The sequence below is a fragment of the Fistularia commersonii genome, chromosome 3 (assembly GCF_037954325.1).
Source record: "Fistularia commersonii isolate RoL2024-O1a breed Wild chromosome 3, RoL_Fcom_v1.0, whole genome shotgun sequence".
Classification (NCBI taxonomy): domain Eukaryota; kingdom Metazoa; phylum Chordata; class Actinopteri; order Syngnathiformes; family Fistulariidae; genus Fistularia; species Fistularia commersonii.
Genome location: NC_141286.1, coordinates 10954742 through 10982231, shown reverse-complemented (window position 1 = coordinate 10982231; position 27490 = coordinate 10954742). Strand labels below are relative to the sequence as shown.

Sequence of the window (27490 nt, the reverse complement as noted above, 5' to 3'; positions counted from 1 at the left end):
ACCAATCAATAAATTGTTGATATTGCCTGATCGGTATCTAGATTGGAGGTCGCTGGAAGGATGTGAGTGTGGGACTGGAGACCTGCAATCTGACACCATCCAGCTTTACATCAGAGACCTTCTGGAGAACATTTGGGTCCTCTGGGGACAGACAGGAGTGTTTCCTTTAGTTGAGAGAGCACACATACACCTTTGGACTTTTAGAACCTTTGTATTTGCAAAAAAGTAACAACAACATAAACATTTTCAAAGTGACGTCTGTTTTCTTTCTATTACAAAAACAGGCCGTGGGAACAAATCCGGGCCTGCGTCTTTGAGACCGGACACCGCTGAACCAGAGGAGGACCAGGAGGCGCAAAGGAGGACCAGAGGAGGAGGAGGGACACTGCTGCTCCACCGTTCAAACTTGGTGGGACACAGAAACGGCCCCCCGAAAAAGACAAGAGATATCTGTGGAGACACTGCCTTGCAAGGCACTACAGCCCCGCAATACCAAGAAAACTATGACACTCTAAGAACAATAAACTGAAAAACACTCAAACCCTATGCTGTCATCTCCATATCTATGGCAAAGTATTCACCACGAGACAATGAGAGGAGAGTTAGAGCTGCCTTTCGTCTATAGGTGAGTTGGGGGACAAAAGGTTGGACCCTTGACCCTTGGGGTCATGGGCTCCACCTTCCGACAGAGCAGGGATGTGTCACTCAAGAGTGGATCATGGTCTTCATCGGGCAGTTGAAGATGCTCTGTCGCATCAGTTTCGCTACTGGAATGTACTTCTGAAAAGAAATGATTTCCTTCCTACCTTTTCTTTCCATGGCCACGCAAAGGTTTCTCAAGAAGGGGCGGGGTTTAACCTGGACAGGTCAGCTGTCAATCATCCAAACATTCACACACATGGAGTCGTTGATAAACCTGCAGGCCCAGGCAGGAACATGGAGACTCCACATAGGGAGAACCCTTGCAAAGAACATGCAGATGCCACACAAGAACCTGGGTCCATTGCCAAATGAGAAAACAGACCCTTCCAGCTGTCCAACTACTAAAGTAAGAACAGAGGATCTCCAGCCATCCGCTCCTCCTGGACAAACCCACTGAGAGCAGCAGCACTCAAACATCCACCCTGCATCAAGAACCCACATCTACTGAGGAACATCTGGGGAAGATGGCAGGGTTGCAGTACTCGCCCATGGAGCCCACAAGCTCATCCTTCCATCCACCTCCACCCAAAGACTACTCGGCATGAAGACCCAGTAACCATGTTCACTGCATACACACACACACACACACACACACACACACACTAAAGCCATCATAAAGGTCCAGCAGTGTTCTGTATGTTGCCCAGGGTGGGGTTGATCAACCACACGGGTCAACCAGAGATAAGACCCGCCCCCCCAGGGGATACAATTGATTCCTTGCGGAAACGACGTCCTGCTGTTTAATTTGAAAACCTCTTCATCCAGGAACCCTAGATCTTGGAAAAATGCACGAGTGTGCACGTCATTGTGCACGTCTCCAGTGCAGCTCTATCTTAATATTTTTAAAAATGTCTTCACCTTCAACACCTCCAGACATGAGCAGAGCACAGAGACCTTCTCTGGTTCCTCAGATATATGGGGGCATTAGACACCTGTTAGTGTTGGTACTTTTATTTAGAAGGAAAAGGAATATTAACGGGGGGAGGACTTCTCCTTACTGGGGGGGGGTTACAGACAAACCAAACCTCTAGAAGAAGCGGCCCAGAGAGGATTTAGTTCTAGAGCTATTTCATTCTAACACAAATAAATAAAGTCTCCAGGAAAGACTAGTATGTAAAAACAGGGGAGCAGGAAATAAAACCAGAGTAGTGTTGTGGGGGCTTTAGTGTTCCTCCTTGGGGGCCAAATTCATCCTCCAGTCCAACGGCCGGCGTGCAGCTCGTGGTTGACAGTGCTTCAAAAAAAAAAATCATCAAAATCTCACTCTAAGAACATAAAAAAGAACCGTCTCCATGACGAGGGGGGGGTAGTGTCTCTGCCCCAGTGTCCTCACACCAAGGCGATGGGGGGGGGGTTAAAAACAAACAGACAAACAGCTCCAGTGTTTCCTTCTTGACAACGGGAATCTATCTCTGGGATCCAAACCCCACCAGAAGTCTTCCCGCCCTCAGTAGTAACCTGTGTGTGTGTGTGTGTGTGTGTGGGTGTGTGTGTGTGTGTGTGTGAGAGAGAATATCGTTCAAAGTCTCAGACCTATGTTTTGTGTGATATTCTCTTGGGGGGATTCGGGGGATACCCGGGGGTCTCCAGAAGGATCCGTGGGCAGACCCTCACCTCCATGGCGCCTGGGTGAGGCCCACCGGTCAGCATACAAGGAATTCAAAAACAATGGAGAGTCCTTGAAGGATCTAAGGACATTCCAGGTCAGGCCCTTGGAACAGAGCATGCTCATGAGACAGTTCCATTGTGGAAAAACACCACGGGGGATGAGGGGGGTTCCCTACCTTCCCATCTCACCAGGCACACATCATCATCCCTCCTGACATGTATATGTATATATACACACACACAGACACACACACACACACACACACACACACACACATACACACACACACGCACAAACACACACACCTCCTTATTGCTTGTTGGGGAAGTCTCCCCTCAGTTCAGTGATTATGGTATACACAGAATACTCCTGTACGACTGGTTGCATCCGCGCAGTAGGTGTAAACGGGCGTCTGGTCCTGGATCTCCGACCCCTGTGCTCCAGGAATACGCCGCTCCACCCAGTTCCTCCGCCAGCCTCATCTCATCCGGTTCTGCCTCATCAGCGGGACGATGCAGGACGGTGGTCCTGCCTTGGTCAGGAAGGGGTGTTTGAGCAGCTCACTGGCTGTGGCCCGCTGTGCTGGGTCTCGCACCAGCATCCTGTCCAGAAAGCCCTTGAGCAAGGGGGACACCTGGGGGGTAAATGGGGGTTAACAGGGGTTTGATCTCGGCTCAGAGACGACGACTGTGTCAGGACAGATTCTGAGAAAGAAGCTTCCAGCCTCACCTTGTGCAGGTTCTTCAGCTTGGGGGGGAGATTGTCTCGAATCATCTTCATGGCTTTGAGTGGCGGCTCATTGAAGTAGGGAGGCTCTCCGTCCACCATCTCTATGACCATGATACCCAGGGACCAGATGTCCACCTGGCCAGAGGAGACCAATGAACATCAGAGAGCTCCAAACACAAAGGGAGAGAGTGTGTGTGTGTGTGTGTGTGTGTGTGTGTGTGTGTGTGTGTGTGTTACCTCTGGTCCATAAGGAAGCCTGGAGATGAGCTCCGGCGCCATCCAATATGGCGTACCGACCAGGGACTTCCTCCTCTGCACCTCCTTGGACACTTGGGCGCAGAAGCCGAAGTCAGACAGCTTTACCTGTTGACAAAAGGAGGTCATGGTCACATCCTATCTGAGTGATGGGGGTGCGGCCTAAAGGAAGCTCCTCGCCCCTGTAGTGAGGCAGTGGCCAAGCGTCAAACCACAGCTAACTCGGGCATGAGTGTTCACTGCAGCCATCATGGGAAACTGGGGCAGCAAAGAAGCCAGTCCAGACCCAGAGGTCTGATCTACTCTCCGCATAACCTGCATCTTAAAGTGCACCACAGGGCGAACACACTGCTGTGCAGGGCCTTCACTTCCTCCCTGCAAACGTTCCCCTCTCCACATTAGCATAACATGAGCTACAATGTGCTTAACCTGAAGATGCTACACATGCACGCACGCACGCACACACACATCCCCTTGTGTCTAGACATTGGTTAACGAGGTAGTGGAAGTTAAAGTTTTTTGTGAAAGGTTTTAGTGAGTGTGCCTCCTCTCCAGCCTGATCACAATGAGTAGGACATCTCACCGAGCTCCATCAGGAGTGTGTGTGCGTGTACGTGTATGTTTGTGTGTGATGACTGACTCAATGGCAGCTGGGCACCCTTTATTCTGGCACTGCTGGGAAGCCTTGTTGTAATGCTTCTAGAGATAACCACTGCTTTCACCAGACAGGAAGCGGCGTGGCATCAGTGTCAGCGCCAACAACTGTGGTGTTCTGAAAGAGGTTCAGAGAATCACACCTCTCTGTCTTGCCAGGCCCTCGCATCTCTGCAGAGAGGTGGGTTCTTGAAGCAGTGGAATGGCACCTGGGGGGGCGGGGTCTGGATGAACATCTTAATTAACCGCAGGGCTTGTTCCACCTTTTCAACAAGCCCAAATGGCGGCCAGTAAAATCTGAGCTGGACTGGAGGTGGACCACTTTAGTCTGGTGAAGGTGTGAAGGACGGCAGAGGAAGGCCTTCTGGTCACAGGTCCATACTCACCCGTCCATCGTGGGTGAGGAGGATGGAGTCACTCTTGATGTCTCGGTGGATCACGCCCTGGGTGTGCAGGACCGACAGTGCCTTCAGGACCGACAGGCACACTGTGGCGATCTGCTCTTCATTCATCCTGGACACACACACACACACACACACACGCATCTGTTTAGGTATTTCCGTCGATTCAGTCAGCAGAATCTGTTTAAAGAAATCTACTGCATCTCTTCTTTACTCTTTTGGTCAAAAGTCTTTAGAAGACCTCGATTTTCTGTAAACACACACATTTGCTGTGCAGACAGAAAGAATACTTTTATCGTACTGCCCTCCTGTGGTGGGAGACAGTTACTGGTGCAGGAACAGGAAGGGGAAGTTTCTGTATTTGTATTTTCTAACTTTCATATTGATGTGGAGAAATGGGAGCCAAACGTATGGAGCAACAGGAAGACCATCATCTGAGAACACAATGGGAAGACTTTGGTCCTGGTGGATGAGCTTACTGGGCCAAAGGTCATGACTCAAAAATCCCTGGGTCTCAGATGGTGAAAAGATAATGCTTATCAGGATTTGACCCCGCCAACTCCCCTTTCTCACCTGGTGTGCGTCACGATGTCAGTGAGAGCCCCCCCCTCCAGGAACTCCATGACCACCCACAGCTCGTCACCTACCAGGTAGCTGTTGTACATTTCCACCACATTCTCATGGTGGTAGTCTCGCATGATCACCACCTGGGGAGGACAGAGATGGACAGGGGTCTTAAAGGAGACATCTGAAGTGGTCCTGAGCTGACCACTGTGTTTCTTCTGCCACAGCCCCCGTATATCTGTGAACCCCCACCTTCTGCATGGGTCTGGCCCCTGCCTGGAAAGGGCAGCGGTCTGTGTATGTGTGTGTGTGTGTGTGTGAGCTGGAGAACTGCTCTCTAAAGCATGGCCATCTGCCCTGACGCTATCACAGTTTTCAGCGGCAGGAAAACACCGTAATTCTCCCTTCCTGTTTACTTTGCGTCCTGTGGAGCATGAGGGTATGATGGTCGCTGTCATCCACGCCCTGGAAGGAGTAGGGACTCAAACTGGACTGTGGGAGGGATTTTTTTAACCTAACACTCCCATGTACGTTTCCCACTCACACTGCTGGGAAAACACACATTGAACATCTCCTAACTGATGTAAAAAGAAGTGCACTACAGTAGGGTGGAGGTCAGTGAACGCACCACGCAGATGGTTGGGGGGAACATCACTCTGCTTGCAGTGGAATGTTCGCTTCCTGTTTCTGATTCATATTTGAATTAGCGCTTCGTTGACAATCAGCACCCAAACACTCACACACACGCACCGATGCACACACACACCTTCCAACCAACTCGCCCAGCTTCCTCACCTCATTGAAAAGAAGTTCCCTGCGCTGCTGCTTCCTCAGGTCCATCTTCTTCACGGCAACCAGCTTGCCCGTGGTCTTTACAGTGGCGATGCACACGATGCCTGTGGAGCCCTCCCCGATCTTGATGTAGTGGTCCAGGTAGGTGCGTGGGTCGCCGGGGTCCACCACCATCTGCAGCGCGGCCCTGAACTGCTCATGAGACACCCTCTGGGGCTCCCTCTGAGGGGAGCGGGCCTGCAGGGGGGCCGTGGGTGGCCCAGAGGGCATGGGTGGCCGTGGCGCCGGGACGGTGGGGTGAGGTGTGTGGGGATGATGGGCCACCTCGGGTGTCAGGCTGGGGTGGGATGTATGGTGAGGATGCGGGTGGGTGGTGGGGGGCTTAGAGCCAGGGGGGCCCCGCTGGGAACCCCCAGAGGGGCCATTCTGAGGGGACGAGTCATGGTGTCGACCAGTCTAGGAGGAGGAGGAGGAAGAGGAGACACAAGAGAGGACCGTCATGCACTCACCCAACCATAAACCTCAACCATCTCCTCCACAGGCATCTCTATACGCTCATCTGGGAGCTCAATGGATCTGCGTCTCCTGACTGACCATTAGAAGCTCTTACTTAAATTCCTTCAAGTGACACCCAAGTGTCCAGGCCAGCCTACCTGCCCTGTGGGGCTGCGCCCCCCCTCACTGTCTGTCCTAGGGTAGGTGTTGAAGGCCCGTGCATTCTGCTGGCCTGTCTTCACCGGCCCCGCTGTCACTGGCAGGTTGGGAGTGCAGATGTTGGGCCCAGACAGAGGCCTCTTGTCCCGGGGAGACTGCGGGCTGCCGTCCCTGCCAATGTAGCTGGACTTGGGCCGGTGGTCGCTCTGCTGGTCCCTCCGGACCACGGGCTCCTTTGGGTTGGTGGATGGACAGAAACGGAGACATGACATGAGAAGCTTGTCTATTGAATATTCGAGGATTTGAGTCTGAGCTGAGGGACAATGTACTGCAAGCAGATTTTGGCCAATCAGCCCTGGGTCAGTTTCCTGAATGACCATGAAGGTCTGGTGGTTAGTGACCCAGATGTGGCGTGAAGGTTCCATCTATGAAATGCATTTTCATGGAAAGTTGTCTGATCTTCAAGTTTGATCCAGCACCAGGCATTCCTGAAGGAAAACCAACCTGCCTGGCTAATTAGCTAGCTGACTAGAGAGGAGACGTGAGAAGGTCCACCTTGGAGACGCATCATGTGACTCGGGAGTTACTCCGAGGAGGACAAGTGCCACTGAGGCTCTCTCACCTCAGCCCAGGAAACATCATCCTTTTGAAACCTATTTATTCATACTTTGAACATCTTTCTCTACAAACCATCATGTAGAGTACCACCCCAGCTGGATTAACACAAAGCCCTCACTGAAGCTGGAGTTGAACAGCTTTGGGATCCATTGTGTTGGACGTGACATCCAGAGTAGCCCTCTGGTTTCTGCACTTCACCACCCAGACCCCAGGTAACCTTCAGCTCCTTACCTTGTTTGGGTGCTCCCTGTCTCTGTGGAGAGGAGGCGGGGGGGGGCCAGAGCCGGGCCGGTCCCTGGGGGCCCTAACGGGCTCCTGGCCCCGGGGCTGCTGCTGTGGCCGTCCCTGGCCCTCGTCATCCCGGTGGGGGGGACGGGCCCCGTGGTGACTGTGGTGACCATCGCCTGGGCTGTGGTGGTCAGCCCGCTCTCTAGATGCGGGGGGGGGGGGGGGGGGGGCAGTGAGTACAGCTGTTCTGACGAAGAGGAAAGTTGGTGCTAATTGCATAATCAGCTAATCATGGGGGCCCAAGTCTCACCGGTCGTGGTGTGAGTGGTGCCGGGGGAGGGGCTCTCCGTTCTCCTGCCCCCTGACCCGGCCTGAGCCCGAGTCCCTACGGGGCTGGACAGGGGGGCTTCCTCTGCGCAGGGAGTTGGAGCGGGTCACAGACATAGTGTCAAACTCGTCCAGCAGCCACGTCAGCGAGCCATCCACCCCCAGCTTGGTGCCGCGGACGATGGTCTGCTGGGACAAGAAGGGCAGAAGGAACAGCTCAGATTAGCAGCTTCGGCATCTCAACAGGGCATTCATGGGGAGGCAGCCCCACTCATTTTGAGAACCTCTGGATCAGACCACTGGGATCTGTTTTTTTCTCCTACTGGCAGACCAAACATCTAGGGCATCTGGATCGGAACTCAGAATCTGGCCTCTGCTGCAAGGGAGCCTTCTGATCCCTCATAAGAGCCCTGAGATCCTTCAGGAGCCTGTGAAGAGATCCAGAACCCCGGACTCACCTTGTGCGGCTCGACTGTGGTGATTACAGTGGCATCGATGAAGGGCTTAGGTCTCTTGGCTGTGTCCTCGATGAGCGACTGCCATTGGCGTGGCAGCCCCACAAACTTCTGCTCCTGCTCGTCAAAGTCAGTGTGAACGCGGTGCTCAAAGTTGGACGGTGCAGAGATCTGGATGCGCGACTTCTTCTTTTTGGTGAACATGATGGCGGACGAGGTGGGCAGGGCCAAGCATCAGAGCTGCAGGAGGGATGGGGAACGGAGGGAAGGATCAGCAGAAGACCACAACTCATGTGGAGGGTAGATTCAGACACACACAGGTCTTATCACTACTTTTGGTTCTACCTGATGGGGAAGAACCACAACTGAAGCCCATGAGATCTGTCTGAGGATCCTCTATATCCATCAGTGAGAAGGAACTGTCTGTGAATACACTACATGTTTCTGATGAACGTGCAGCCTGGAGCGCAGCTCTACTGAGTTTAACAATGTGCCACAAAACCCAAAAATTCACCACAGCACAGGCCAAACCTTGATTCCAGTTCCCTGAGGCCGTTAGGACTGATCTCCTCAGACCTCTGGTTTCCCTCCAAACAATGACCATGCCGCCCAGTCAGTCTGGGAGGGACGAGGACCAGCAGGCACAGCTGAGGAGGTCCTCGGAGACAAGGGCCTTTGAGGAGCAGACGGGTGGGAGGCTCCGCAAAAAGCAAAAGAACCTGATGTAACCGGGTCAGCGCCAGCTGAGAGGCCGTGAGTCATGGAGCTGAGCCCCGGTCTGAGGAGTTACTACAGCCTCTCACAGCAGGACCCCGCCCACAAGAACCCTGTGGTCACGGCAAAGACCACTACCCCCACACAGCTCTAAACACTGAACCTTGCCAGGAGAACACACACACACACACACATACACACACACACACACACACACACACACACACACACACACACACACAAACTTGGAACAGCATCAGTGGACGTGAGGTCAAAGAACAGTGAAGGAGAAAGAAAGGAGAACTGTTAATGTCGGCCTCCCTTTGATGTGTGTGTGTGTGTGTGTGTGTGTGTGTGTGTGTGTGTGCGCTTGATCTATGCACAGGAAGAACAAGGAGAAGAAGAACCAGAAGAAGATCAGACGGATTAAAACCAAATCATCCCAACCAGCTCGTGTTTATGAGGTGGGGATCTTCTGATGTCCTCAAAGTGGGAGATCTTAGAGCGGGTTCTGTCATGTTTCCATTCCATCTGAGGAGGCAAAGATCCTGGACAGAGCTACCTCCAACCAAAGTGTGAGTTGAGGTCACAGTGTTCCTAAGGAGAAAGGCTGGGTGGAATGGTTTGACGCAGACACCCCATCTGAGCCCCGTTCAGACCAACACCCATGCAGGAATGGCGATACAGAGCCGGTGTTAAAAGCTGCTGAGATGTCCTGCAGGTCAGGAGATGTGGGGTGAGGGCAGAGCTTAGATCTCGAACCCTCTCGCCTGAGGAGGCATGGAGAGGGGTGACATGGAGAGGACCCTGCCTGCTACGAGTGTGTGTGTGTGTGTGTGTGTGTGAGAGAGAGAGAACATTGAGTGTTCACTGTCAGGACACAAAGACAATGGGGAGAAAAGCCCCCCCTAGCAGCCTGAGTGAGTGATTCCAGACGTTCAGATGTGGAGGGGGTCCAAGCCTTGGTGGCTTCTCCTTCATGAAACTTCAACACGTCTCACACGTGCACAGATCATGATGGTAAAACGAACAAACACAAATATAGCTTTCTACGACAGCAACATGAGTGGCGCTGACAAACAGGTGTGGGAGAGACAGGTGAACTCCAGTCACATCGGGAATGATCTATGATCTCACTCACACACACACACACACACACACACACACACACACACACACACAGGGCAGCCCACTCTGTAAATCATCACAAAGGAAAGTGAAGGTTGACAGCGACTTTCTCAGTTTCCCACGGGGGGGGGGGGGGGGGGGGGGTGTAACCTAGCAAACCTGTCAGACTAACCTTACTATTTTTAGTCTTTTATTTAGTGTTGGCCATTCTACTGAAACCACAAGATGTCAATCATTTATCAAAACCAGATTCTAGGTCCAGCCCCACTCCACTGACCCCCTCGTCAGAACACAGACCATGAATGCCTGACACTTTAGATGACACCTCGGTTAACCTTGTTTACAGTACATTAAGCAACTGAGTGGACGGTTAAAATCTCGGTGGAGAACCTCTCCAGAGTTCAGGCTCTTGTCAGCGAGTAGTGTAGGGTACGAAAAGAGGACTTCAAAAACATGCATGACTCTTGTCACACACACACAAACAAATATATAGTTGTCATAGAAACATGACAGCGCGGCCCATGCCCGCCCATGTGTTCGACGGCGTGGCCATTTTTCCTGATAGACAAACTCACTGTGTAAACATAGGGCTGGAGAGGAAGGGAGAATCCATAATCATCTCCTCGCAGAGCTGCTCCAGGACACAAATAACAGGTTCTTTGTGGAGTTTCCTGGTGTGTGACCCCGCCGCCATCATCACCTCTCTGCCAGATCCCTGTGCTCACCTGCTGTACGCCTGGCTGAGCAGCGAGAAAGCCTGTCCGCTCGGCAGGGCCACGACAGTTGACGGGCTCCAGGTGAGGCTGCCACCCGCTGGCCAGGGCAGTCAGTGTGGGAACAAATGCAGAGCATGATGCTAACAGGAGCTCAGATGGGGAAACAGGAAAGGTAAGAGAACAATAATGCAGAGGGAAGAGTCATCGCCGTGACATCCTCTGAAGAGCCTCCTCTGACCTCAGACATCTGATCCACAGGAGCTGGACTGCATTTACTGGTCCACTCCCGTGGCCCAGTGACCTTTACAACAGTCTCAGTCATACATGACTCGCAGAGGTGGGCTACGAGGTGGTTCGGGGTGGTCCATCCTGATTGGGGACACAGCCCAATGAACAAATAACCCACAGGGTTTCCACATTGCAGCTTCTGTCATAGGAGTCAGTGACTGTGTGTGGGGCGAAGGACACCTGGCGTGGTGAAGGTATCTCGTGAAAGTTAGCAATCAGAGGGTTTTCAAGCCTCGGGGGCCGTCATGTCATTGGGTTTGGGACGAAGACCAGACGCCAACACCAGTGAGGGGTGAAGGTGTTGGACGCCGAGGAAAACCTCAGATAGGGACTGACCTCAAGGGGCCGAGGCGGCTGACGTGAACGCATTGTGAATCAAGAGAGAAGCCAATAATCACCTGGTCTCAACCATTTAACAGGTGTCCAGAGAGGACCTCCACCTCTGAATGTTCAGCAGCATGCCTGAAACCTGCAGGGTCATTCTGAATTTCTCAGTCAAAACACCCTCTGCATTCACTTGGTTCAGCGCAGGGCTAGTGAAAACACACATATTAGCTGCACAGGCATCGCCTGTAGTCTCACAACAAGCATGCGTGCGCGCGCACACACAAACACGTCTCTGCAGTTCCCAGATATCTCAAGTGCTGTGCAAACACGGCATACTCCATGTGACCTTGAAGCCACAAGCTGCTTTGACGAGTTTCAGCTCTGTGGAAGGAGATGCCGGAGAAGCCGCAGACGTCGGATGTTATCAAGAAAAACTTTCCCGAGGCAGCGGCTCGGCTTCATTCACACTGCCTGGGAGAAGGAGGGGCCTGGAATCTCAGAGGGTCAGTCATATAAAGCAGAAAACATGTGATTATGTGTTTAAAACACAGCGCACCTCCACCATCCCATGTTCTGCTGCTGTTACAGCACAAAACTTCCTAATTCCATTTTTAAGGTTGTCATCTCAGGACCACATTTCTCTGGTAACACTTTGTCAGGCATTTATTCGTATTTGAGTCCATTTAGATGTGTTATCTGGAGCAGGGAGGTTCTATCAGCCCCTATCTGCCGCTATCCTGCGGGTCGCAGGTCTGGAGCCGATCTCTGCGGACAATCAGTGAGAGGCAAGGCTTAACGTGGACGGGTCAGCAGTCAATCATCCAACCATTCACAATGACGGACCATTTAGAGTTTTCTGTGAACCCACTGCCTGTCGCTGGACTGTGGGAGGAAGACAGAGAACCTAAAGAGAGCCAAGGCAGGAAAACATGGAGGGAACCAGTTTTTCCCTGCCTCACAGCCTCAATTACAATAAAATTATTTGGCACTTCCGTCGTAAAAGAAATCCAAACAATATTTCTCACAATTTAGTCCCTTGAACTGCAGCCCGTCAGTTTTTGGTTTCCAAGTAACCTTCTCACTCAGGTGTGTGAGGAGCTAACATGCATGTTAGCACACAAGTGGAACAATAAGAGCTAATCGCGGCTGATCCCTGACCCCCTCGCGGCCAAAGACCTGACCCCCCCAGGACTGACCTCAGACACTGAGCTCCAGTGCAACTCCTCACAGGTCTGAATCATGCCTATGCAGGAGCTGAGTCTCCACGCCCTGCAAATGCACAGAGACAACGTGGCTGGCGGGTCCTACAGTTGTCCACACAGTCACAACTGTGTGTGTGGAGGTGGGGGTGGGGGGTCTTAGCACCCGTCAAAAACCCACAGCCCACCCCCATGTGCATGGCTAAACAATACAGTTGTTATGCTGCTCCGGACTAAGAGTTAATCCACACCGGGGGATTTCAAACAACAGGGGGTCTGTTGTCATGCCCGGGATTACCCCGCCCCAGGCTCCGGGTCTGCGGAGTGGCAGGCGAAAAACATGCAGACGGCAGGTACTCACATCAAACCAGGGTGAGTCTGCGGTCAAAAGCGGCACAACCTTCACCTGGATACCAGAAACACTGGCTGGAGGGGGGATATGGAGGCCCCCCCCCCGTGCCTCCTCCACCTCGGCTTTCATTTAAACTCTGGCCAGACTGGAAGTGAGGCCAAGAGCCAGTGGCGTGGGCACAACTTGGTGCCAAGGCGGAAAAGATCTGCAACAACTGCGGAGTCGGACGACAACCAGGATCATGACGTCACCAAGAGGGCGGGGGGAGCGAGAGAGAGAGAGAGAGAGAGAGAGAGAGAGAGAGAGAGAGAGAGAGAGAGGGAGGGAGAGTGAATGGTAAACAATCTCCTCTTGTAAAGCCCTTTCACACCATGTGGTTTGACAGTACTTTACACTGGGTCATATTTTCACACACGACAGCAAAGCTCCATGCAAGGTGGTAACCAGAGGGGGGCAAGGTTCAGTGTCTTGCCCAAGGACACACATGGAGCTCAAACCACCAACCCTTCCCTCAGTGGAGCTGCTGCTGCCGCCACCGCCCCTGTGCACTTGCGTGCGAAAGAGTGCAGTGTAGGAGAACAACCGTAAATCCAGTGAAGGGATCCAGACCCTAGCATATCTTCCAGAAGGGAAGGGTACCACAAGTCCTCTGGACTTCACTTCCAATGGATCTCCAAACCCCGGAAGAAACCAGAGGGAGAGGCTTGGTTTCCATTTCTGGCATGAGTCGGCAGGCGGAGTTGTAGTTTTTTTTTTTTTTTCATTTTATCTGTTGCCCCCTCTTCTTGTGAAATACCACACGTGACCGCTAAGACAGACAGAACCTTCACAAATCTGAGCCTCAGAGGAGACTGGGACCAGATTCAAAAACAAAACAAACCAAAATAAAAGTGCACAGATGACATCAGATGCAGTAAAACATCTATACTATGAACACTGTTTAATGGTTGCGTGGTATTTAGTGGTGAGAAGATCAAGGTACTACATGTGTCTACGTGCTGCATGAGGCCTGAATTAAGCAACCTGCAGAAACCTTCTTTGTATGTGCCCTTATCCCACAGGCTTTCATAATCCAGGAGGAAATGGCGTGTTGATGTTCAGAGCAGAAACCACACCAGCAACAGGTCGGCCTGAGGGGCAGGAAGAGATGTGAACAAAAAAAAATCCTAAAATACATAAAGCTGCCAATCGCGGGACAGAATTCAAACTAAGCATGTGGAGTGGCAGCCAATCAGAGCAGGCCTCCAGGCAGGTTGTGGAATGTGGGACGGTCAACGATAAAGAAGACCAGAACAAGACAAGCTATACAGCTCTGCACAAGCTGCACATATTTTCTCACTCATGCATGCACACACACACGTACGCATGCATGCATGCACGCACACATGCACGCACACAGCGCCTACTTTGTCAATGTCTGACAACCAATGCAGAAATGTTTCACGGAAATGTTTTTTTGTTGTTGTTGTAAACTTAACAAGCCTGGAGGTCTGGAGGGTGATGGCCAGGGTAGGATGAAGGGAAAAACAGACAAAAGACTTGGACAAACAAGTAAACTGAGGGTTCCTGCAGCTCCAGTTCCATGCAGGACATCTTTCAGCCAAGTTATCTGAAATGCCAAATGTCACACAGAAGAATATGAATAAAAAATGGGGGGGGGGACAAACATCCACATGCAATTGGAGTGACAGGCGTGTGACCATGCCCACTGGTAACATCACTGTCCTCGTGACAGGAAACATTAAAGATTTATTTACATCAGGTTTTTTGTGGAGAAAGAGGAAAAAAAATCTTTTTCTTCTTTTACTTTGACCTGTTCCTTTAAGGGGTGGCATCAGCCAGTCACCTGCCTCCCGGTTTGATTTCATGGAAGGAATCAAGCGGTCCAATGGATGCGAAGGGTTTCGATAAGGGACGTGACCCAGGGCAGAGCTCACTTTGGACTTTTAACAGCTGAAACGCCTGACACTACCAACAGTAACGTGGAACAAACACTGTCAACCAGTGACAGAAACACTTGCAATCTATTTCCAATGAGCCTTCAGTAGATCCATGATGGGAGACTACACATAAAAAAACATTAAAAATATGAAATACATACATACATACTTTGCCTTGAATATTTCAATCCTATGAATTTTGGGTCATATCAACCAGCATGGGGAGGAGGGGTTTCTATTTGACACATCAATCAAAGCCTGGAGCCCTTCCAGACAAGAAACTGGACATTTCATGGGCCCTACACCTCAACCAAAACTTCAGAGAATTTCAAATGACCAGAGTGCCAAGACCAAACTATCACCAATTGACTCACAGCAGGTGGTGGGTTGGGGAGGTCCATTGTTTGTCCATTGTGTGTTGAAAGGACCATCATGTGACTGGAGAGTAATTAAAACATTGGTGGCAGTGGGAACGCTATTCGCATAAAAGATGCTAACAAGGCAGAGCGGTGATGCTAAAAATATCCCACTGGGAAAATGAGGAGGTTCTGGGACGGTGGGTCTGCTTGCTGGAAACAAAAGAGGGGTTGGGGTTTGGAACATATCCAACCTCCTGCTGGGGACCCCCGACCCCCCAAATCTAACACAGGAAAGCTCCTGCTGTGTGCTACATGTGCGAGAGGGCAATATGGACTGCCGAGCCTGGTTCTCCACAACGGGCCACAGAGAACAAATACTAGCACGTTTCACACCAACATATTCCATTTTTGATCTTTTTCCGGATCATATATTGGAAAAACCCAAAGCTCACTGATTTGAAAATAGGATAAAAGAGCACTAAATAAGGGACTGGCAGGAGAATTCATTTTTCACAAGACCCTTATTCACTTAGACAAGAGGATTACAAGGAAACCGGAGGGCAATCCGTTTTGTTTTGTTTTGTTCCATTGCGGTTCTTCCCCCCAGTACAGAGCTAAGTATGGCTGAGGGTTCAATTACAGCAACGCCTGGGAAATCCTGGTCCCAGTGCAAGGACCTTGAGTCAGAGCCGAGCCTCCTCTACAGCATCGGCTTCATACGTGGAGCAGTAAGGTTGAAGCTTGAAGATTTGCCAGTAGAGAACGACGATTCCTTCATTGGCTTCATTGCCTGCTGCTTGTAGTTTGCACTGCCTGGATTCTTCTGAACTACTGCTATGGCTCTGATGGAGCTATAAGAGGCATCACCTCTTCAAACATACATAGCACAATTATGGCGGGTTTACACCTTAAGATGTTCCAGTCTCAGACTTAAAACTGAAAGTCAGAAGAAAATGTTAAAAGCTGTAGCTGAGTCTTAGCTCAGTCTTGAGGCTTACCACAATTTCAAACATGTTTGACATTACAAGTCTTTGAGTTTTGTCACCGTAGAACGTACAACCGTACAACCAATAGATGAGCCCCAACAAAATTGGAAACCTAGTACCAGCATGATGGGAAAAGAATCTAGTTGTAGTTTTCCATGTGACCTTTCAAAATCCTTGCAAAGTCTTAAGATGTAAGATCTCACTGTGTGAGATGACCATTTTATAAGAGTCTTTTCAAAAGTCCCAAAGTCCAGCATTACTGCTGCAGAATTAGCCTTTTCTCATCCATTCACACCTTTGACTGACTGACTGACTGGCTATAGTTCCAGCTGAGGCTATCAGATGAGGACTTCTGGAGGGAAAAGTTCAAAAAACTATCCAGCTTGGATTTCATTTTAGGAACTAGCCTCCTCCAAGCTTCCACAGCGTTCGTGTTCCGCATGATGGGAATAATAGCCATGGACTATTAGATGGCCCTGCACTGCTTCGCCATGTGAAGAAGACCCCTGGTAGCTAATTCCGCACTTTCTTTAAAAATGATTCTCTGCAGTCCACAAGAAGTATCTGCTTATGAGTTCCACCAATCACCGAGCACTTAGGTCACATGGGTTCCTGTGGAAGCATAAACACACCCTGTCTCAGAGTGGGAGCTAAGATGGCTCAAGGAGCTGAGGTCTACACTCAGTTCCTGCAAAGGTTCCAATGACTGCAAAAAGTTCCTGGAGTTAACACGGCCAATATCACTCAACACGGGCACCCAGTGCCTCTCCCTACAGGCGGCCCAGACACTCAGAGCCACTTGGGGCAGGTTTTACTGATCCAAAGATTCTACCACACACACTGTTGACATCTTAGTTTCATGCACTCTAACCCCATGAGTAACCTAAGAGATCCCATAGGCCTTCTGAGCCTGCAGGCAGGACCAACACAAAAGACCTGCACACCCTCCATCCAGAATATTCCAGAAATTTGGTGGAGCCAAAAAAAATACCTTTAACCTCCTGCCTCTATGCTGCTATTCACCAGGATTTCAGCACGAGTGCAGCTGAGGTGACAAATGGACGCCATCCAGAACTCTCTCTGTCGAGAGAGAGAGAGAGAGAGAGAGAGAGAGAGAGAGAGAGAGAGAGAGAGAGAGAGACAGACAGAGAGCGAGAGAAGCCACCGTATCACCAGAGAGGTACAATCAAGCCCAATCTTGATTCTTTGATAAACCCTGCATGCAAACACAAGTTCAGGAAGTGCTTCCCTCTGCAACTGCTGGGAACAGCGAGTGAGAACCCTGTGAGGGAGGAGGAGACCAAACAGACAGACAGTGGAAATCCTCTTGTTATAAAGTTTCAAAAAAAGGCAGACATCAGGGATGTTGCCTCTGTTCGAAGCTGCTGAAAGCTTTCCCCTCTTCCAGGGTCAGCTCTCACAGATGTGGCAGCGAGAGGCGCCTACTTGTTCCTCATTCTCAAGTCAAAGGAAAAAAAAAGGGAAAAGGAACAGATGTACGTTTGTCTCGTTGGCCAAGCTCAAGCACTAATTTCAACCCCAAAACATGGTTTCCCTGCAGCTGAATGCTTTGTGCCTAAACATAAACCTACAGGCTCCAGGCGACAGAGGAGATGCAATATGAAGCGGCGCTCCTGCTAAAAACTCTTTGCTGCCCAAATTGGGTTTTTAAAGCCTTGCCACGGAAGCGGGGAATGCAGCAAAGGCATTTTCCTGGCATTGATAAAAATTTTAAAAAAAAGTCAAGGCAGAGTGTAACATTGCATTCCTCTGAGATTTTGCCTTCACCCTGGCTCTAGGTTTGCATGGTAAGGTGGCGGCGGTGGTCTTACTTCCTGGTCCACTCGACCTGCAGGCCCTTGGTGATGCCCTTGCTGCAAAGATAGTTTGCTCAAAATTCTCCAGAGATGGTTGCCCAAGTCTGAAAAGACTGTTGCTGGGTCTTTTATTTCTTTTTCTGATCCCCAATATTCTGTCTGTCGAGCATTGACGCTCAGGGTGACGTCATGGGTTCTTTTTAAACGGACGGAGAGGGAGAAATAACGGCTGGGATGATTTCATCCTGGTGTTGATGATTCTCCTGGCGGCCCGGATGGGTCAAAATGGGGAGGAACAAAGGAAACAAAGAGTCCACCCATGGCTTCAGTCCTGGACCCTCTATGTTTATCCCACCCCCCTCCGGACTGGAGACCACTGTGTCTTCTCTGTTTAGCTCAATGTGGCCAACATTGAACCCCCCCCCTCAGAAAACACACCCACACCCATACACACAGAGCCCTCAGAGGCTCCACAAACACAACTACCTGCGCTCTGCAAACAGAACATCCTCACCCTCCATCACATGACTCCCCTCTGTTCTCATAAACACCCCACCCTTCCCTCTTGTTTTTAGTCATGCCATTCTCTTTCCCTTTTTGTAAGAAATCTGATTCCAGGGAAGAATGTGACTTTCTACGTTACGCATTTTGCACTTAACACGACATGAAGTTTAAAGGGGCCACTGAATTCCTGAGTGACACCTTTAGTGAGAGCATAGTGCTATACTAGACCGGTAAAGGTATTCCTCATGATGTCCGGGTCCCGGCCAGCTGAAAAACTGGGCTCTCACTTCTGACCAACAAGACGCCTGAACAGCAGCTGTGTTTGTCTGCCTCCATCTCCCAGAGGCCCTGTGGTCAGCTCACATCAATCCAACCACAACAACCCCCCCCACCCCCAAACCCCTTCAAACCCCCGGAATTATCTTTCAAACACTCATGTTCCAGTTCATCACAGAACCCCACACCCTCCACCCCACTGTGATCCACAACAAACAGTGTGGTACCTCTGAGTTTCACCAAAGGTGGTGTCCAGAAGGAGGAGGAACCTGGACCGTTTCCTCCTGGGGGCGACCACAGACCTTGTTTTTGGTTGCTTTTTAATCTTACTCTTGTCCAAAGATGAGACTACCTGCCTGCAACAGGTGTCATGTAAATGTTTGAAATATTCAATGATCCATTCTGGGTCGCCCTGTGTAGCCTTGACAATCACGTCTTTTTCAATTGTTGAGTTTTAATTGGGGGATTGTTTGGGTTAATGACTGTAAATCTAGACTAGACAGATGAAAACAAGCAGCCTCTCTATAAGCCACACTGGCCGACCCTAAGTGTGTGTGTGGTGTGTGTGTGTGTCTGGGAGGGAAGGGGAGCCCCTCCGTTCAGCTCTGGCATCCCAGGAATGTGTAATTTAACCAGGACTGATGGCACAACACTGCTGACTAACTAAACTGAAGACTATCTCATTTCCACTCTGTCTAGCTCACACACACGCACACACACACACACACACACACACACACACACACACACACACACCACAACACATGTGAGCCTCAGGCACAGCGCACACACACACACACACATACTCGTGCCAACTAAGAGGCGGGGAGGGTCGTTGGGAGAGGAGAGGGAGAAAGCACTAGTGGGGTCGGACTCTGAGAAATGCTCATCCCCATCAGCTGGGAAGTATTCTGGGATGGAATTTTCACGGCTTTGTTATCTGGTAACAGAGCATTCTCACAAAGGGAAAGAAAACCCCTGGGTCTCACTGCTTTATTGTTTTTGCTTTTAAGAGGAGGATCCTAGAACATGACACTAAAGGGACTTTAACAATAAATATAGCTGCCTGGACACTTTGCAGTTTCTTTACTTTTAGTTTTTCTGTTCAATATATTTTCTGGAGTAAAATGTGCCCAGTATATTAATTCACCATCAACTAGGACAAGGGTGGGACCTGGAGCCTGTGGACCACCAGCTGGTATCAGAAACAGTGTTGAAAACATCATAAGAGCATTTTTCCTAAAACAAGACCCTGCCCATGTTTGGGAGTGACAAGGAACAATATGATGAGGATTTAGTCCATCTGAAGGCACGCAGAGATAAAGTCACACCGAGATGGTTTGGACATGGGCAGAGGAAGGATGGTGGAGATCCGGGTAGAAGGATGCTGAGGTTGAAACTGACAGGCAGGAGGTCAAGGGGAAGACCTAAGAGGGGGTTTATGGATGGAGGGGAAGAGGACACGGATGGTGTGAGAGAAAAGGATACAAAGAAGGTGGATTGGCTGTGGAGACCCCTAGAGTGACAAGACCAAAGGAGAAGAAGACTTTCTAGGGCGCAGAATCCTAGAAGTTATGAAATTGAAGTTGTGTCTGTAGCTCTCACACTTTGCATTGATTAATGTAAAAACAACTTAGGCTACTGACGTGTTCGGTTATCGAATATTCCCCACTTCCTGGACTGTTACCTGAAGTGACAGGTTCTGGGGCCAGCGGGCGGTGGAACTAACCGTGAAAATGCAACGGACGTGTGTAGGGAGAGGTTTGTTGGGGTTCGGGAGGGGAGGGGGTTGAATACCGGACAGAACAGGAACCTCCTCCGTCAAAGTAACTCGAACCGGAGTGTCAGAGTGGAGCCGGAGCCGGCGGGGAGCTCCATATGTTGTTCCGCAACTTCAAAAAGTAACGCATCACTCGTGAACCCCTCACTCTGGACTCTACTTAAAAAATATTTATATCGGTTAACATTTACATCAAACACACACGAGCGCACGCACACACTGGCAGCGAGTCTCCCGGTTGGGGGGGGGTCTCAGATTTGTTTAAAGTGGCTAACGTTAGCAACGGTTAGCAGGCGAGAGGCGTGCCATAAGCTAGCGAACAACAAGCCAAAAGTAAAGTTGGCGGGCCGAAAAGACGGACTTACTCACCCTGGCGTATCGCTGCCGACCCGCTTCCGCCGCTAACGGCGCGTCGAAAACCCGCCGCGTCGATTGAGAGGAGCGGACGCGCTGGAAGTTCGGCCGAACTGTGTGACATTAGCGTAAAGTCTCACTTTCCCGGCGCCATGTTGGATAAGGGAAATACCACATCCGGGAATCTGCGGGCCGGTGTCATGGCAACCGACTCCACGCCGGATCAAGAGGTCGTTTGAATTGAAGAAATCCGACCCAGCGACTCTCAATAGATCAATATGTATCAGTAGATCTTTCTAACTCTTCATTTATTCAATAATTCAAACGTGATTTTCCGGTCAAATATTTTCTTGGTTGTTGCTTGCAGGGAAATTGCAAGTATTTTGAGAACTTTTATGAGAGAGAGATGAGATGAGAACAACTTTATTAATCCCGAAGGAAATTGTTGTGCCAGAGTTTCAAGTAAAAAACATAACAGTAATAGATAATAGTAGAAAGGAGGAAAAATAAGAAATATAATGAAATATGAATTGTCTTAACTGTTAGCAGTAACTACAAAGATTGAAGATTCCCTGCGGCTGAGGGAAGAGGAATTAAAAAGTCTGATAGCCTCAGGTAGGAAAGACCTCCTGTGGCGTTCAGTGGAGCTCTTTGGTGGTATCAGTCTACGACTTAAAGAGCTCCGACAGGACATCAACGTGGCATGCAGGGGGTGATGGATGTTGTCCATGATGCTGAGGAGCTTCCTCATCATCTTCCTCTCTGAAACCTGCACAACAGACTCCAGCTCTACTCCCAGGACAGACCCAGCTCTCCTGATGAGCTTGTTGAGTCTGTTGGTGTCAGCTGTCTTGAGCCTGCTGCCCCAGCGCACAACAGCGTAGAAGATGACGCTGGACACCAGCAAGTGGTAAAACATCTGCAGCATGGTCCTGCAGACGTTGAAAGATCTGAGCCTCCTGAGGAAGAACAGACGGCTCTGACCCTTCTTGATTGTGGCATTGGTGTTAAAGGTCCAGTCCAGTTTATTATCCAAGTGGACACCCAGGTATTTATAGGTGTCCACAATGTTCACATCAGTGCCCCTGATGGTGACTGGATTCAGGTGGGTCCTTTGTTTCCTGAAATCCACCACCAGCTCCTTTGTCTTAGACACATTGAGCTGCAGGTGGTTAAGTATAAGCGTGTGTACTAACCGAAGTTTGTTTGAGTCCAAACACATGGAAACCTTGACAATACATGAATAATAACTATATTTTTTATTAAATTTGTTAGATATTTGCGGGTAGACCTCGGTAGGGCTGCAGCTGTCATTGTGTACAACGCTACCATCTAGTGGTCGGTACTGTTTCTGTCAGAGGAGGCACTACCAGGGTGGAGGCTGAAGTTGGAACCCAAAAGTTCGTTAGACACTGGACTAATTTGGTGATGGAGGTTTCCGAATGTTTTAACTTCATGAATTAATCCGAGTTCATGATAACGTGGATTGGATTGCTGGAAGTGATAATCCAGCCATACACTCACACACACACACACACACACACACACAAACACACACACACACATACAACCCAAAAAGTGATGAAATCATACACCTCTAATTTTCTACCACTGAGGACCAGATCTACAAACATGGTGGAAGGCTCAAGCAGAAGAACATGGAAACAGTTTGGCGAGAACCCAGTCCATGGATATGTGCTAAGCCCTGCCCTTCGCACAATGCCTGCTGGAGATGGCGCTGCCCCCTACCCTTCTCAGCAGGATGAATGAATGACATCACGAAACTGTGCACGTAGCATGGACCATGCACGCTCTTGCCATGTAGCCCCATCCAGACCTCTGGTTGGCCATTCGAGCGCTGTGAACTTCAAACATGGCAGGCTGAGACGATGAAGACAAGTGTCCTTCATCTGTCAGCAGGACATCAACCTTCAGCCCGATGTGTCCGTCCTATTGTTGCCATGGTGACCCTGACAAGCCGGGTAATGGTGATTTTTTTTTTTCTATTAATTTATTCATGACTTCATTAATCTAACACAGCTTGACCTCAGCAGTTATCTAAATACACCCGCATGGTGCATTGAAGAGTCTCCCGTGAACGTTGAATTCCACAGACCTGAATGGGCGTCATGGTGGTCAACGTCACATGCAGGTTCCTCATATTCTCCCCTTGTTCACCTACTTTCTCCAAGGGTTGTGCCTGGGTTCTCTCTATGGTCTCTGTCTCTGGTCTAGAAACAGTCAGCAGGTTGATCGAAGGCTCTAAGTGGCCGTCGATGTGAGGGAAAGCGGACTGCTTAGATGTCTGTGATTGACAGCTGACCCATCCAGGTTAAACCTTGCCCCCTGCCTGAATGGCTGCTGTGACTGGCTCCAGACACCAGGGTATCTGTGTGTACCCTGATCACACCCAGGGGGCAGAAATCTAGGAGTCCCCTTTTGTATTGAGGATACTTGGAGGCAATCCTGCCCGTCGCCAGGTCAAGGGTGCGGGGCTTAACCTGGACTGGAGACCTGTCAATCACAGGCCCTCACATGGAAAATCTTTAATTTCTCATTTGGAGGATTGCGTTGATTTCCTGTCAGTTCACTGACATTCCTGTGTCTGAATGTGAGATAGGCTCGTTAAATCACAGAATAAAATGTAAATGTAAATAAAATGTAAGAAAGATTTATCTGCAAAGAAAGATTTATGTGCTCTCCGGCGCCCCTCGCTGATCATCCAGGAAATGACGACACTCAAAGTGGAGTAAATGCATAGTTTATCATCAGGATCAAATCTCAAGGCGACACTGTAAACAAAACAGTCTGGGAAGTTCTACCAGGACGCGTGGTCTAAATCAGCGTGAGGAGGACAAGGTGAGGAGGAAGATAACATCCACCTCCTGCTTTGTGGTGAGGAGAAAAACACAAGTGGCTCTAAAAAGGTGGAACAGTTGCAGCTACTTAGTGGAGGTCGTGTGACCACCTGGCGTTTTCTGTACGGCGAGCTACCGGAGACCCCGGCTGAGGTTCCTCAGGGTTCCCCAGGGTTCCTCTAAATACCTGAATATCAGCAGCTTCCTGCTGGGGAAGAAAGAAAAAGGCAGATCAGAGTGATTGTTCTTCCTTAACAGAAAAACGGAGCCCCCGTTCAGTGCAGGGTGGTGGAGGTTCTCCAGCAGGGTTCTTGCAGGGTTTGAGGCAGGTGAGGTCAGAGGGGTTCTCAGGTGTTTGCAGGTGTTCTATAAGCTGGGGGAGGGGGGTTCTAAAGGTTCCTTTGTGTGTGTGTGTGTGGGGGGGTTCTAGGGTGCGGATGTTGGTTTAGTCTTTCAGAGTCTCCCCCCCCCCACCAGCCTCCATATCAGAGGTAGGACATCAGATGGTTCACAAGTTCTCCTTCAGATGGTTCCACTGGGAGATTCTTCAGGTTCAGAGTCCTTCTGAGGGATTGTCCGATGCACAGCAGACCCCCCCAACTCACACACACACACACACACACACGCACACAAAACACTGAGATTTTTGGGGTGAATTCCCCACAGCCCCGTTTCCTTGGCAACAAACATCAGGAAACATCTGGATCCAGAAGCTGAATACCTAGCTTACCAATAACTTTAGAAGCCAAACATATTTCAGGGTCATTTGATCGAAAAATTGTGTTTTTTTTAATGTATTACAAATTATTATTATTATATTTCATATTATTATTGTTGATGTTGTTATTATTTTGTGGTTCTGTCGTCCAAATCCTGATAATTGGAAGCATTTTTTCAGTGATTTTAAAATAAACTGAAAGCGAAGTTAAATGATAATGAAAATAATAATTTAACAATAATAATTAGAAGGTCAAGATAAAAAAAATGAAAACAGTGATGGAAAACGACAATGACTTATTACATAGTTATTACACTCATATTACATCGTTATTACACGGTAATACTAGATTATTACGCAGCTGCGCGGAGAGGAAGGAACCCGAGATGTTTCCCTGCGTCCTGAAGGTCAGATGGAGGCTCTGGAACCTTCTGGACACTTCCGGTGGCACGAAGCTGAGCGGGAACTCGCCTGAAAAACCCGGGTACCCGGTTCCACCAAACTCCGTGTGTCCCCCCACCCCGTCCAGGAGATGCGGCATCCCAGCAGCACTTGCCCCCTTTGTCCTCCTCCAGCATCCACAACTCTGATGTAGCAGCCCCCCACCTCGCGTCCCGGCTGCGCACTCATACTCCATACATGCTTGCCTGTGTGCGTGCGTGCGTGCGTGCGTGTGCAAGGTTGTGGTGCGGTGTCACCCTAGCCTGAGCGCGCAATCGGTGCGGTTGGGCGCCGCGGCGGTCCCGGTCCCAGTGGCGTTCCCGCCACCGCCGTGCGGGTCGGGCGTCCAGAAGAAGACGTAGTAGATGACCAGGATGACGGCAGCCACAGACACACACAGGAAGTAGGCAATGGCCATCGCCACCTTCACCCACACCTTGGCGGACATGTTGGCGTGTTTGGCCCGCAGCTCGCCCGGGTAGCTCGGCCTTCGCCGCGCGTCCCCGTTGGGTTTCTCCGCCGTGTCCCACCGCCCCACCGCCTTCATCGCGGGATCCGAGCTGGAACCTCACCGGCCGCCTTCCTCTTCCGACGCCCCCCGGTGTCCATCGGAGTCGGGACAGCAGAGCCGCCCCCCTCCCCGACCCTTCTTCCTGCCCGGTTTCCTGCCTCCACCGGTCCCGGCTCCGTCCTTCTTTCCCCGCGTCGGGTCTGTAGCTCCGTGCGGGGCGGCGCGTCCTCCGTGAGCACCGGGACAACTGAACTCAGGCAGCCTCTTCCCCCTTCTCTCCCCCCTCCGCCTCGCGGCATCAGCTGGATGGGACCGCTGTCAAGTGCGTTGGGATGCAGGCAGTGACGGCTTCCGGTTTTAAAATAAACCCCCCCAGATACGTGAACGTTTCTGTGAATGCTGATACCGCTTCCACCTGTCACAAATATATTATATCCCTGCAATATTTATATTCATATATGTATATATATATACATTCTCCAGGAGACCTAACATATCATGTCATGTTTACTCCCCACATCGCCGACTGCACCGAGGGTAATTTCTTATTTTCTTTTGTAGGTTAAATTGTATACAGTCAGGTCAATAAGTATTTAATTCTGCTGCGATTTTGCAAGTTCTCCAACTTAGAAATCATGGAGGGGTCTAAAACTTTCATCATTGGTGCATTTCCACTGTGAGAGACCGAATAAAACAATTTATTTGTAAATTGCAGGGTCAAGTAAGTATTTGATCCCTTGCTTATCAGCCAGATTTCTGACCCTCAAAGACCCGTTCCTCTGCTTTTAAAGAGTCCAACTACACTACGCTCATCATTGTCATTGAGTTGCACCTATTTGAGGTTGTTAACTTTCTTGAAGATACCTGTGCATCCCACATTCTGTCAAAGTGCAGCAGCCAACGTGTGTAAAACCAAAGAACTGTCAAAAGACACAAGAAACAAAATTGTTGACCTTCACAAAGCTTGAAAGGGCTACAGAGCAATTGGCAATCAGCTTAGTGAAAAAAGAACAACTGAGCCATTGTCAGAAAATGGAAGAGGCTAATGATGACCATCAATGTCATTTGGATGGGGGCCCCACAGTAGATCTCTTCTCCTGGGGTATCAATGATGCTAAGAAAGGTGAAGAATCAGCCCAAAACTACACAGGAGGAGCTGGTCAACAACCTGAAGACAGCTGGGACCACCGTTTCCAAGGCTACTATCAGTAATAGACTGAGACTGAGTAATGGCTTAAACTCAAGCATCGCACAGACGGTTCCCCTGCTTAAGTCAACCCATGTCAAGGCCCGTCTGAAGTTTGCCAGGGATCCTCTGGATGATCCAGAGGACTCATGGGAGGAGGTTTTCTGGTCAGATGAGACCAAAATAGAACTTTGTGGTCTTAACGCCATTCGCAGGAAGACAAAGGATGTATATCATCCCAATAATACCATACCTGCAGAAAAGCATGGGGGTGGAAGCATCATGCTCTGGGGGTGTTTTGCAGCACAAGGGCCAGGACGACTGCAGTGTGTTCAGGAGAGAATGAACTTGGCCATGTATTGTAAGATATTGGTCAAAAACCTCCTTCCCTCAGTCAGAGCATTGAAGATGGGTCGTGGCTGGGTCTTCCAACATGACACACAGCCAGGAAAACCAAGGAGTGGCTCCATAAGAAGCATATCAAGGTTCTGAAGTGGCCCAGCCAGTCTCCAGACCTGAATCCAATAGGAAATCTTTGGAGGGAGCTGAAACTCTATGTTGTTCAACGACAGCCCCAAAACCTGATTGATCTAGAGAAGGTCTGTGTAGAATATTGACTGTGGACACAGTAATATTGAACAGTTAACCATATATGTTTACTTGCAATCTGCACATGCGCTGACTCGCTGTAGGCGGGGCTTATGTCTGTTGGTACGAATTGCTATCATAACCTGTGCTCTGCTCTTCAGTAAATATAACTAAGTGCTACTCTAATATCTCCGGTCGCATCTCTTTTACTCAAAACACAACAGTCTGTATGGAGGATTGGATTAAGACTCTGAACATTCTACATGTTCCCAGCCTTCGCTGATGCTCCAGGCTCATCACAAGAGTTGTATGGTTCTCTGTGTACCTCACCTGTGGTTCACTGGTTCTCAAGGTCCTCCTGCCTTTGTGTCATGGTTCTCTCTGCTCCAGCAGTGGTTCCTCCGGTGTCAAAGTATGTACTGTCGGTGGATCATTGACCCCGTCCTGTTTGCACCCAGGA

General features: G+C 50.0%; 1 protein-coding gene and 1 long non-coding RNA gene across 4 annotated transcripts; both read right to left on the bottom strand.

Annotated features, from left to right (window-relative positions):
- Positions 1 to 200: 200 nt before the first annotated feature.
- On the bottom strand, positions 201 to 20881 carry pak4 (p21 protein (Cdc42/Rac)-activated kinase 4). Of its 3 annotated transcripts, none has more exons than XM_086177353.1 (11): positions 20744 to 20881; positions 7992 to 8228; positions 7517 to 7722; positions 7210 to 7408; positions 6360 to 6593; positions 5710 to 6162; positions 4924 to 5057; positions 4336 to 4462; positions 3278 to 3403; positions 3041 to 3175; positions 201 to 2945 (listed from the first exon to the last, which is right to left on the bottom strand). In XM_086177353.1, the coding sequence occupies exons 2-11, from the start codon at positions 8190 to 8192 to the stop codon at positions 2790 to 2792; spliced, it is 1971 nt and encodes a 656-aa protein (XP_086033479.1). In that variant the 5' UTR covers positions 8193 to 8228; positions 20744 to 20881; the 3' UTR covers positions 201 to 2789. The 3 variants fall into 3 exon arrangements, with proteins under 3 accessions (XP_086033479.1, XP_086033498.1, XP_086033488.1); XM_086177372.1 differs by having other exon boundaries at positions 7517 to 7719; XM_086177362.1 differs by lacking the exon at positions 20744 to 20881 and adding an exon at positions 12722 to 12868.
- A 2592-nt stretch (positions 20882 to 23473) lies between these two features.
- On the bottom strand, positions 23474 to 26168 carry LOC147235526 (uncharacterized). Its single transcript, XR_015105901.1, has one exon. It is a non-coding gene; the product is annotated as an uncharacterized LOC147235526 (long non-coding RNA).
- Between the last annotated feature and the right edge of the window lie 1322 nt (positions 26169 to 27490).

Bases quoted from the DNA above. Each gene is read 5' to 3' on its own strand.
- pak4 (XM_086177353.1), bottom strand. From the start codon at position 8,192: ATGTTCACCAAAAAGAAGAAGTCGCGCATCCAGATCTCTGCACCGTCC. The intron at 7,723-7,991 runs GTGAGTCCGGGG...TTCTTGTCCCAG, and splicing joins CCACAGTCGAGCCGCACAAG to CAGACCATCGTCCGCGGCAC. The intron at 3,404-4,335 runs GTGAGTATGGAC...TTTTGTCAACAG, and splicing joins TCCTCACCCACGATGGACGG to GTAAAGCTGTCTGACTTCGG.